Source organism: Trichosurus vulpecula, chromosome 2 (assembly GCF_011100635.1).
Source record: "Trichosurus vulpecula isolate mTriVul1 chromosome 2, mTriVul1.pri, whole genome shotgun sequence".
Classification (NCBI taxonomy): domain Eukaryota; kingdom Metazoa; phylum Chordata; class Mammalia; order Diprotodontia; family Phalangeridae; genus Trichosurus; species Trichosurus vulpecula.
The window spans coordinates 14,635,999-14,649,077 of NC_050574.1; the positions used below are offsets into that span (position 1 = coordinate 14,635,999).

The 13,079-nt window shown below is 38.5% G+C and overlaps 1 protein-coding gene across 1 annotated transcript in view; it reads left to right on the plus strand.

The window, feature by feature from the left end:
• LOC118836268 (vomeronasal type-2 receptor 26-like) overlaps positions 1-13,079 on the plus strand; it is a 51,833-nt gene that overhangs the window by 29,389 nt on the left and 9,365 nt on the right. Inside the window, exons 5-6 of the mRNA XM_036743600.1 lie at positions 2,693-2,816; positions 8,761-9,700. Of these exons, the coding sequence (XP_036599495.1) occupies positions 2,693-2,816; positions 8,761-9,700 (1,064 nt within the window). The remainder of the gene's footprint in view (positions 1-2,692; positions 2,817-8,760; positions 9,701-13,079) is intronic.

A 13,079-nucleotide genomic window follows, 5' to 3' on the forward strand; every position in this document is an offset into this window, starting at 1 on the left:
GAGGAAAATATAGTTAGTCTTTCACAACACAAGTATTGTGGAAGGATTTGACCTAATGATACTCATGTAGCCTATGTTGAATTCCTTGCCTTCTTAGGGAGGGTGGGCGGGGAGGGAAGAGGGGAGAGAATTTGGAACTCAAGGGTTTAAAAACAGATGTTCAAAAACAAAAAAAAATAGTTTTTGCATGCAACTAGGAAATAAGATACACAGGTAATGGGGCATAGAAATTTATCTTGCTCTACAGGAAAGGAAGGGAAAAGGGGATGGGAGGGGAGTGGGGTGACAGAAGGGAGGGCTGACTGGGGAATGGGGCAACCAGAATATACACCATCTTGGAGTGGGTGGGAGGGTAGAAATGGGGGGAAAATTTGTAATTCAAACTCTTGTGAAAATCAGTGCTGAAAACTAAATATATTAAATAAAAAAAATACAATAAAAAAATAAAGTTGTAGCAAAGATTAAAAAAAAAAGAATGCTTGAAAGTCCTCTATCTCACTGAATGCCCATTTTAAGCTGTGATTGTACCCAGGTTTGATGGGTAGGTGTTTCTCAGTTGTAATTCTAGGTCTTTTGCCGTCAGGAACGTCATATCCCAACCCCTCTAATCCTTTAATGTAGAAGCTGGTAAATCTTGTGTTATCCTAACTGTGCCTCCACCATACTTGAAATGTTTCTTTCTGGCTGCTTGCAATATTTTCTCCTTGACCTGGGAACTCTGGAATTTGGCTAAAATATTCCTGGCAGTTTTCATTTTGGGATTTCCTTTAGAGGTGATTGGTGGATTCTTCCAATTTCTATTTTACCTTCTGGTTCTAGAGTATGAGGGCAATTTTCTTTGATAATTACTTGAAACATGACATCTATGCTCTTTTTTGACCATGGCTTTCAGGTATTCCAATAATTTTGAAATTCTCACTCCTAGATGTTTCTTTGTCAGGTCTATTTTTTCCAGTGAGCTATTTCACCTTGTCTCCTATTTTTCTCATTCTTTTGATTTATTTTATCATTTCTTGATTTCTTATAAAAAATTCATTAGCTTCTATTTGCTCCATTCAAATTTTTAAGAAATTATTTTCTTCAGTGAGGTTTTGAATCTCATTTTCCATTTGGCCAATTCTGCTTTTGAAGGCATTCTTCTCCTGGTTGGCTTTTTGAACCTCTTTTACTATTTGGATCAGTCTGTTTTTTATGGTGTTATTTTCTTCGGTATTTTTTGTGTCTCCTTTACCAAGCTGTTGACTCATTTTTTTTTTCATAATTTCCTGGCATCACTCTTTCTCTTCCCAATTTTTCCTCTACCTCTCTTATTTGATTTTCAAAATCCTTCATGAGCTTTTTCATGGCTGGATAGCAATTCAATATTTCTGGAGGGTTTGGATGTAGGATCTTCGATTTTGTTGTCTCCTTCTGGGTGTGTGTTTTTATCTTCCTTGTCACCACACTAAGTTTCAGTAGTCAGAATTTTTTCTGTTGTTTCCCATTTTCTCAGCTTATTAGTTGACTTTTTAAGTCTTTGCTAAAGTAGGGCTCTGCTTTCAGGGTGGAGGGTGCACTGTCCTAAGTTTCAGGGGTTTGTGTTTTAATCCTCTTCGTCACTATAGTATCTTTTAATAATCAGGTCCTTTTGTTGTTTACTCATATTCTAAGCTTGATTCTCGACTTTATGTTAAAGTTGGGCTCTACTTTCTACTTATTCTCCCAAACTTTAGATTTTTCATGCTGCTGTTTTCAGAGCTAGTTCTGAGGGGACTAGGAGTTTTCAGTGCTTCCAAGGTGTTGTGATCCAATGAGAGGTGTGATCATTATTTTCTGGTCTATGCTCTGGTATTCACCGTGGAATGTTATTCCACTGCAGATATAAGTTCTCTCCCCTTGGCCCTGGAACTGTGACCAGGTCCCTTGTTCTCCTTCAGCCACATGTTCTTGTGTTTTTTTTGCTGCCTTGTAATAGAGTTCAGGGTTCCTTTACTTTTGTGAGGTGCCACAAGTATTCTTCTCCATTTTAAAACTTTTACAAGGACCCTACTCCAATGTAGCCACAAGTGCTAGTGTTCCTCATTATCTTGAAACTGTGAACCAGAACTTCATATGAACCACTTCACCCAGGGTCACAAAAGATTCTTCTCTTATCTCTTTCTGACCTGTTGTCTGAACCCTTATCCCTTACAGGTCCTGAGAGCACCTGTAGCTACTGATGCCACTGTTGCAGCTGCCTCCAAGGCCTATTGTTGGTATTGCCATAAAATGCACTGGCACTGGGCCGACCACCACCCCAACCTGTTCTGTTGACTTCTTATGTTGTCTTGGGCTGGAAAAATGTCTCAGCCCCACCTTTCACGGGTTCTGCTGCTCTGAAATTTGATTTGAGACATTATTTTAAAGTTACGTGGAGGAAAATGTTGGTATTGATAAACTGAGTTATTGCCTTTAACCTTGGCTCCTCAATAAATATTTGTTAATTGAGTACTATGTACTAGGTGCCAAGGATATAACTTTAAAAAGCATCTTTCTCATCAAAGAAAGGTACGAATTGATGAATTAAAAAATTATGCTTTTCTATGAGAATCAGGTCAAGAACATCTTTTACCACTCTCAGCTAGTATCATTATCTGTCATATAGCAACAAAACTTCCTCTCTGCAAAAACAGAGCCAGGACCTGATTCATTTTGTTCATTTGTGACTTCCTAGACCCTCCAGGCTGTGTGCACCGAGAGCTGTCATTCTGGATTTAGGAAAATTGCCCAGAAGGGACAGCCTGTCTGCTGTTTTGACTGTGCTCAGTGCCCAGAAGGAGAGATTTCCAACCAGAAGGGTAAGTATTTGAACATAATAGTCAAGTTACCAACCTCAGAGGCTGGAAGAATTGTGATGTCCTCAATAGAATTATGGAAGGTCATGAGAATATTAGATTTTGGTGTGATTTGGAACCTTGGGTTGCTCTGATTTACACTTCTGGGGTGTTCTTTTTGATACCAAAGGAAGAGATGAAGGATCTCCAGTTTGATAATAGGTGGTAGTTTAATCAATCATTCTGAATACTTACTCTATATCTTGATTCTTTTCTTACGGTCATAAAAATATAACATAACCACTCCCAGGTCTTCCCTCCTTAGACTACTCCTATGACCCCTGATGATGATTGAGTTCCGAGGGAATACATGGATTATCTTCTCATATTCAAATATAAGTAGTCTATCCTTGTTAGTCCTTGTATCATTTTTGTTTCTCTTTTGCTTCTCTTTACCATTTATTTTTGTCTTAATTGTTAGGTTTGAACTTTAAAGGTTCTATAGTCTTTTCATAAGAATGCTTGAAGGTTTCCTATTTCATTAAAGGTCCATTTTGCCCCCTGTAGGAAGATGCTTGTTTCTGCAGAGTAAGTTGTTTTTTGCCTTCTGGAATAATGTATTCCATGTTCTCTGCTCTTTTAGAGTGGTAGCTGCTAAATTATGTATTTTCTTGAATTCATGTGTGTTCCTGACTGGCACTTCAGTAGTTGAATTCTTTTTTTCTGGCTCCTTGTAGTATCTTCCTTTGACCCATAAGCCTCAGACTTTTGCTCTGATGTTGGGGAACTTACCATTTTGGCATTTATTTCAGAAGATGACCAGTGGATTCCTTCTGTTTTCATTTTGCCCAGTTGTTCTAAAAGATCTGGGCAGTTTTCCATTTAATATTTCTTGAAATATAAAGTATAGATTCTTTTTTATCGTCATAGCATTCAAATATTCCAATGAGTCCTAAATGTTTTATCATTCAACTTTTCTCAAAGCTTGCTATTTTTGCTATGAGTTACTTAACTTCCTCAATTGGTTTTAGTCTTTTGACTTGGTTTTAAGATTTCTTTTTGTCTCATGAAGTCATCGATTTCTATTTCGTGTATTCTAATTTTCAGAGTAGTTGTTGCTAGGACGTTTTGTAGCTCTTGTGCCAGGCTGTTAATTTCCTTTCCAAATCTATATTCCATATCTCTCATTTATTTTCCAATCCCTCCCCACTCTAGTGCTCCAATTTCATTGATAAAAATTATTTTTAAGTCTTTTTAAAACATCTTGTCTTGATCTCTTCCGGGAATTCTAGTTAAAATTGTTCCCAACCTCTCCAACATTGACTATTTTCATCTTTTATCACACTTTCCAATATTCAGGGATTGAGGTAAATCTCAGGGTTTTTCTTTAAGGCTTTGCTTTAGATATTTTGGAGTCATTCTCTTCTTCTGGAGTTGTATGTTAAATTTTCCTGTTAAAAGTTTTAGTGGGATTCCTTTTTTCTCTTGCTCATTCTTCTAGCCTTCCACCTAACTTTGAACTTGCTTTTAGGGTTAGGCTCTTCACACCTCAGGAGAGGATATCTAGGCTGCTCCTATTGCTGCTTTCTTGGGATGTTATGATTTGTGTTATTCCAGATTCACAAGGAGAACTCAGCCTAAAGCCCTGTAAGCTTCCAGTGCTCTCAAAGTGTATCCAAAGCTAATTGCTGCGCCCACATTCTCAACTCCAAAAGCCCCTGATCTGGCTAAGCAAGAGAAGAGTGAAGTTCAACATAGCCAAAAATCAGCCATCTTGGAAGTTCTGCTGGTTCTGGGTAACACAATTGCAAACTCCCCTTTGACCTAGGGTTAATGCCCTGGTTATTTCTTTGTGAGCTTCAGACTACATTAGAAGGTGTGAACTTACTTTGCTCCTGAACTCAGAGTTATATTTCTGCCAAATTTATTGCTTTGAGATGGTGACCAATTGTGTATCTTTAACTTGGAATGCCACTCCTTAGGTGTAAGTTCCCTTTTGTCCTCTACCCTAGAGCTGTGTGTGTGAACTCAGTAAATGGTGCCAAAGGTGCAGGTTGGCACCTATTCCTGCACAGAGCTCCAATACTAGTTTAGGGGTATACTTCTATGGACCTCTAATTTCCTCTTATTCTGGTTCCCAGACTCTCCTTGCACTTGGAGTGCTCCATATCATGTGCTCTTTACTGGATCTCATCCCATCCCCCATGCTATTGACCTCCTGTTCCTTTTCAGATGCCAGTATCAGGTATAGAAATGACTGTGACTTTTTCTTGGATTTCTCCTTCAAGATTCGGTCTTTGGCATTTTCTAGATCTATTTGGAGAGGTTTGGAGTGGCCTTGGTTTTTGAGTAGACCTTCACTGTGTTGCTTTCTACTACTTCTCCATTTTCCACATTCATAATTTCTTGTAGTACTATGTTATTATATTAATGTGCCAAAATCTATTTAGCTATTTCCCAGTCAATGGGCATCTATCTACTTTGTTTCCAGCTCTTTGCTACCACAAAAAGTGCTGCTAGAAATCTTTGATGTATGTGAGGACTTTTTATCATTTACTTCCCTGAGGTATAAAACTGGCAATGGGATCGCTGGGTCAAATGATATGGACATTTTAGTCACTTTATTCGCTTAATTTGAAATTGTCTTCAAAAATGGCTATACTTATTCACAGCTCTACCAACAATACACTAGTGTGCTTACATTCAAATGACCTGTCTGATGCAAACAATTCCCATTGTATATCACCCTTGACCATTAATAGGGGATTAAGTAAACCTTGGACTTTTTTTAAAATTTGCATTTTTCTCATTGGAAGTGATGTAAAGCATTATTTCATATGGTTATTAATAGTTTGTAACTCTTTTAAGAACTGATTGTTCATACCTTTTGACCATTCATTTCTTTATGAATGACTTTTTGATATGTGTGTATGAGTGTGCTAGTGTGTGTAAATACAGGCATAGACATAGATATACATATATGTGTGCGTTTGCATATATACATGAATACACACATAAACACACACTGGTATACATATATGTGTGTGCATATACAGTATGTATGTGTGTGCATACTTAAATGCTTTCTGTGGTAGCCATGTAATGATCAAATCTCCAAGTGTAAGAAAAAGAGGAATCTGTCCTAGGCACAAGTGATAAGCAGGCTGATATCAATGGTTTCTGTGTCTTTTTATGGTTCTTCCTTTGGCCTTTACCTTACTTTGATGTAATCTAAATTCTAAATTATTATTAGTAATAGATTATCTAATCTTAAGATTTAAGCAATGTATCAGAGTTAACATCATTAGCAATTGTTTATCAGTTCTTAATAAGATTTGGAATACTCATGTTATTAACACTTTCTTCTCGGTTTTGGGAAGTATACATTAAATCCAAGAAACATTTATTAAATAACTCTTATGTGGAAGTCACTTTGCTATGTGCTGTGGATACTGTTAATAAAAGTATATTCATTAGTAGCTGTTTACTAGGTCTGGGAACATACTCATATCATTGCAAAACTATGCCCCTCAGGTGTTTATCTTATTAGAGAAAAGCAGCCCATGAAACAATTAATTATTCATAAAGGCCAGATTTGAACTAAATTGCCAAGCATTGAAACTTTGCTTCAGAGAGGATAATTCCAATGGGCTGGCCACATTGTTGGAATGCAAAACACATGCTTGTCAAAAAGACTATTTTATGGAGAACTCACATAGGGCAAGCATTCACATGGTGGTCAGAAGAAGTGATACAAGGACCCTCTCAAGGTCTCTGTCAAGAACTTTGAAATTGATTGTGTGACATTGGAGACACTGGCACAGAACCATTCAGCCCGGTGTGCCCACATTGGAGAAGGTGCTGTGATCTATGAGCAAAGCAGAATTGAAACAGTTCAAAGGAAATGCAAGATGCATGTTAGGTGTATCCATCCCAAATGTTCACACAGACTATTTGTGCCAGATCTGTGGTAGAGCATTCTGAGGTCATATTGGCCTGATAAGCCACAGCTGAACACACTGAGTCTTGACCCAAGCATAATGATGTCATTTTGGTCCTCTTTGAGAATGAAGGACAATAACCAACCACCAAACACTTGTTCATGAAATGGAGGCTTAAAACAAGTAAACGTGCTTATTTCCAAGTTAGATGTGCTCATGCCAATTTAACTTGCTTATATTCCCTTCAATTCTACCTCATTCCATTGTGTACCTTGATATTCTAGATTTTGAAGTTTTGTGTTTTATTATTTTATGGACTCCTGTATAATATCCTTTTCATAATTTGATTGTCATAGCATTACTACTGTAAATCAACTTTTGCTGTCATTTTAATTATCATGGCAAGGCCCAGCCATGAGTACTGAATATTCCTCTAACTTTAAAAGTTATTCTTAATTTCTTTTTAGTATGCTATGGTGACAATGCAATACCCATAGCAGCTGATATGAATATACATATTTATTTCCAGAGTTGGTTTGCAAAATATAATAAACTCTCTTCCTTCAAGACAAAACCAAAACACTTATTTGAAACATCACTACTGGGATAACAGAAAGCAAAATTTAGCAAGGAACTCATCACTAATCCAGGGATCACTGACATCTCAAACATTCTTGAAGTCAAGCCTCCCCACAAGCAAGTTCCCCTAGACAAGTTCCTCCCTCTGCCCATTTCTCTCTCTTCCCCTGTCTCTCTCTGCCTGATCCTGTCCCTCCAAGCAAAACAATATATAAGGTTTCCAATCAAAGCCCTGGCACTTGATTGGCTCAGTGACCAGAAGCCTGGAAATCAGTACTTAATTAGAAATGTGTGGAAGTCCATGTGGCCCAGAGCCTAATTGGCTATGCCTCAAGGCTCTCTGTGAGGCCTATTACTGGGCAGGGAAGATCATATATCCCATTAACATTACATATGTTTGATGATTCTCTAGGATTTTCTAAGTAAATCATCATGTTATTAGCAAATAGGGATAGTTTTACTTTCTTTTTGACACATTTTGCACTTTTAATTTTAATTTTAGTTTCTTGTCATGTTGCTAGTGCTTTTATTGCTAAAAGTATAAAAACAATAATGGGGAGACAGGGCATTCTTGCTCTAACTCCTAAATTTTTTGGGAAAGGAGCTAGCATAACTCCATTAGGTATGGTGCTTGTTTTTTGTTTTAGAAATACATATTTATAATAATAATAATAATAATAATTCTTTCTCTTTCTATACTTTGTCGATGCTTTTAGTAAAATGATCTTATAATAATTCAATGCATGGTGTAAAAGATACACAAAAATGAGTAAACCAAATATGATTGAATTGAGGGCAAGAGACGCAGCTTTTAATTGATTTCTTCATTCACCCTTGCCTCACTGTGTTCTTTTAGAAAGAAATCTCTTAATGGCCTCTCTGTCATTGTTGTTGTTCTCTTTTCCAGCCCTTTCTTTTTTCATGGGTGTGTCTATGATTACATCTCAGGCTTTTCTTACTTCTTACCTTGTCTTGGTAAATAGTGGTAACTGGTCTTCCTTTTCTCCCTTTCAATTTCGACCTCTCCAAAGCTGCTAAACTGTTCATCCTTAGTTCGTTCATGTTCAAAGTTTTCACACAATTCAGAGTGAACCTACTCCTCAAGCCTTATCTCATATTAGTCCTATTCTTGAGATCTCCTTTCCAACTATACTGGACTATGGGCTGTAATCCAAATTTCACTTTCTGTCTTTTGCCTTCCTTGACAGTTCATGTAATCTTCCCTTTACTACTTTTACTTTCTTTTTCCCATGTTTGTTTTCTTGGCCTAATCTAAGTACCTTGAGTTTACACATTTGTCTGTATGTTGAATCTCACCATGAAAATGAGCATAAGATCCTTGAGGGCATGGACTGTTGTGTATTTATTCTTCGTTTTTCCACTGCCAAGTACAAGGCTTTTAACAAGGTGGATTCTTAATACATGCTTTTTTGGTTGTTAAATTGCAGATGTGGACAATTGTGTGAAGTGCCCAGAAGATCAATATCCAAACAGGGAGAAAGACCAGTGTCTCCCAAAGGTAGTGACTTTCCTCAGTGTCCAAGAACCTTTGGGATGGACTGTAACCTGCATGGCTCTCTCCTTCTCTCTCCTCACAGTTGTGATCCTCATTATATTTGTGAAGCATCAAGATACTCCCATTGTCAAGGCCAACAACCGGGTTCTCAGCTACACACTTCTCATCTCTCTCATCTTTTGCTTCCTCTGTTCTTTGCTTTACATTGGCCGCCCTATCACAGCAACCTGCCTTATTCAGCAAACAATATTTGGAGTTGTGTTCACAGTGGCAATTTCCTCTATTTTGGCTAAAACCATCATGGTTCTTCTGGCTTTTAAGTCCACAAGACCAGGCAGCAGGATGAGGATGTGGGTGCAACACAAGGTGTCCAATTTTCTAGTCTTCCTCTGCTCTATAATCCAAGTAATTCTCTGTGGGATCTGGCTGGGAACCTCACCTCCCTTCTTAGGTGTGGACACTAACTCTGAACCTGGACACATCATCATTGAGTGTAAGGAGGGCTCTACAATTGCCTTCTACTGTGTCTTGGGTTACATGGGAATCTTGGCCCTGGGCAGCTTCATGGTCGCTTTCCTGGTCAGGAACCTTCCTGATACCTTCAATGAGGCCAGGTTCATCACCTTTAGCATGCTGGTTTTCTGCAGTGTGTGGGTCTCTTTCCTCCCCGCATATCAGAGTTCCAAGGGGAAGGCCATGGTGGCCATGGAGGTTTTTGCCATCTTGGCCTCCAGTGCTGGATTACTGGGCTGCATCTTTTTTCCCAAGTGTTATGTGATCCTGCTAAGGCCAGAGAGAAACACTCTAGAATGGTTAAGGAACAAATCAGATTTCAGAGTCAAGAAAGTTGCCCCAGAGGTTTTTCCAGGAGTGTGAGAAATCTGCTATTTTGCCTCCCACCTCCAAAATTCTTTCACTAAGTACCTCTTCATTGTTGTGAAGGAGGATTGTTGTTCTTAGGGGAATGGTTGAATCTTGTTGAGATTCATTCTCACACAAACCTCTAGGCCTGAAATTTGGAGATACCTAGCCAGATAACTGATCCTTCTTATGTTGATTCTAGACAGTGAACAATGAGGTCATTCCAATGGATCAGGTGACAAGCTAAAATGGATGAACTAAGGTGTAGGCTGTGTGAGTGGAGAGGTGTCATGTTATGACCACTGAGATAATATGGAGACAAGCACTAGGCAAAGGCTTATACACCTTATCTAGTGGTCATGTGACTATGTTTCTGGCTTGGAACTGTTAAGAATAGAATTGAGAAGGCTAAAAATACAGTAACAGAGCCTATAACTAACATGAAATTGATGAGGCTTTGCTCCTGCACAACAAAATCGGATGGAAGATGTGCTTCCCCTGAGGCAATAGGTTGGAAAGGATGGTTTTCCTATGGCACGTTGCCACTTTCAGGTTTCTCTTTGTAGACCTTTGCCAGGCACTGCCCCTAGCAATACTCAAGCTCTGATTCTTTCAAGCCCACTCCAGGTTATGCTTTTACCCATTCTCCTAATATACTGCTACTTGTGTTCATGCTGCCTGTCAGAGGGTGGCCACTGTGTCATCCCTAATAATAGCTATTTTTCTCCGATTTTGAAAAATTTCTGGTAATGACTTATGCACCAAATTTGATTTGAACCCTCCTTTTGGTCTGAAGAATCAAGCCTCTACCCTTTCTAGTTGATCTTGACTGCTGCTGAATATAGAATAAATGGCATGTGAGGAGGAAAATCTTCACTAAGACTTGGCCTCATGCCTCATGACAGCTTCTTCTCATGTGGTCCCCACCAGGAATAAGATAATGGATAAGAAAAATCCCCTGACCTAAAGTTTGTGACATATGTGAGACTGAAAAGTGAGAGTAACTGAATCCAAACATAAGGCTTGTTTTGGAAAATGAAATGGAGAATTAACAAAATAGCTCACTGTAAAGAAGAAAGAAAATATAAGCCATTCTCACTTCTCATTATAATCCTGGGAATATGCAATCATAGGATAAACATGAAGAAAAAAAGGAAGAAAGTGCTGACAAAGTACACTGAAAACGGTAATGATTTTGTTGTTGGAGGACCTAGATTCAAATCTTGGCTTTGCCTTTTACTTGGCATATAACCTTAGGCAAGAACACTTTACTTCTTTGGGACTCCATTTCCTCATTGGTAAAATGAAGATATTGGACTAAATAATCCTCTGTTCCACTTTAACTCTATTATTCTATGAGAGAAATCAATCAAATTCATGTCAGTTCATAGAATATTTGTTAAATGCCCATTGTGGGCAAGATAGTCTGTGTGGTGTTAGAGATATAAAGACAAAGAAAAAAACAGGCCTTGTCATCAAGGAGATAATAATATAATATGAAACCTAAGCCAAGTGCAAAAGAAGTATGATACAAAGCAGAATATTGTAAGTTTCTTATTTCAGGGTAGGGTAATTCCCTAATGAACATTCTGTAAGGACTGACACTTGCCATGTGTCTTAGGAGTAATTGGCTGAGCAATTAGCGGTATAAGGACAGTGGAGAACTGTAGTGGCCTCTAGAGCAGGGAGACAGAAAAGAAAAAAAAACTACTTTTGGATGGAACTGAGTCCTTAAAAGGAAGGCAGAGGCAGGAGGAGGGAGTTTCTGGAGGTCAGGATCTCAGGTAAGAGTTGATGAAGAAATTGAACCGGGGGCGGAGGCAGGGAGGGTGGTTAGCTAGCAAGTTGTAAGTCCTGGAAGATCCTAAGGATATCCAGAACCAAGTGACTGAAGGGAGCAAAACCCTTTGTTATAAAAGTTTCAAATACAAGGGCCATATCTAAAGGTTGTTATTCAATTAAGAACAGTGGCAAAGATTGGAAAGAGGACTTTCATTTCGGAGTACAACATGCCATGCTAAGAGGTCCGAGGCCAGTGTCTCCCATGTCACACAATCAATTCTAAAGTTCTTAAGAGAGACTTTGAGAGTATCTTTGTGTCTCTCCTGATCCCCATGTGAGTGCTTGCACAGTGAAGCTTGAAGAGATGTTGGATTCTTAGCTAAGTAAGAGACCAGGCAAAATTCACTTTTATGCTGATAATAAAAATCCAAAGTGCTCTTATGATGCAATGAAGGCTATTTATAGGCCAAAGACCTATGGTGCATCTCAACTAGTCAGTGCTGATGGAGCCACATTATTTAGTGATAAGGACATGATCATAGAGAGATGGGCTGAATACTTCCCTAGTATTCTCAACAGACTCATCTTTAATCAATGCTGAAGCCATTGACCATTTACCTCAGGTTAATTTAAATCCCTCCCTAACTGAAGGAAAGACTGTTAATGTCATTAGGCTCCTTTTGTGTGGCAAAGCACTTGGTACTGATTCTATCCCAGCTGAGATTTACAAGGTGGGAGGTCCATTGCTCATACAAAAACAGAGTGAAATTTTCCATGTTATATGGCCAGAGGAGGTATGCCCCAGGAATTCAAGGATGCCTCAATTTTCAATCTTTATAAAGGTAAAAGAAATAAATTGTCCTGTGACAATCACAGTGGTGGTGATGGTGGTGGTGGTGGGTGCTCTCTCTCTCCTAATCACTGCTAGCAAGATTTTTGTCAAAGTCCTTGTTAATAAGCTTATCCTTCACTTGGTAGGTGGATATCCATCTGAGAGCCAGTCTGGCTTCAGAAAGGGCCAAGGAATGGTCGATAAGATGTTTGCTGCCCAGAAAGGAAAACTGCCCTGCTATTGTACAACCAGAGTATAAAATAGAAATTAAAAAAAATACACTGATTATCTCATGAAAGAGATCCCCAGATGACATTCCCAGGAAGATTACAGCCCAATTCCAGAATTTCCAGGTCAAGGAGAAAATATTGCAAGGAGACAGAAAGAAATAATTCAAATATTGTTGAGCCATAGCCAAGATCATATAAGAATTAGCAGCTTCCACTTAAGTAGTGGAAAGGGTGGAATATGATATTCTAGAAGGCACAGGAGTTAGGATTACAATCAAGAATCACCTAAACAGCAAAACTGACTATAATGTTTCTGGGGAAAATGAATATTTAATGAAATAGAGCATAAGAATAAATGGAGCTTTCCTTGAGATGCTAAGTACTATATCTGTTGGGCAGGTCATGCTGTTCAAATGCAAAACATATACTTGCCAGAAAGACTGTTTTATGGAGAACCACACAGGACAAATGCTCACATGGAGGTCAGAAGAAGCAATACAAGGGATTCTCAAGGTCTCAAGAACTTTGGAATTGATTGTGTGACAT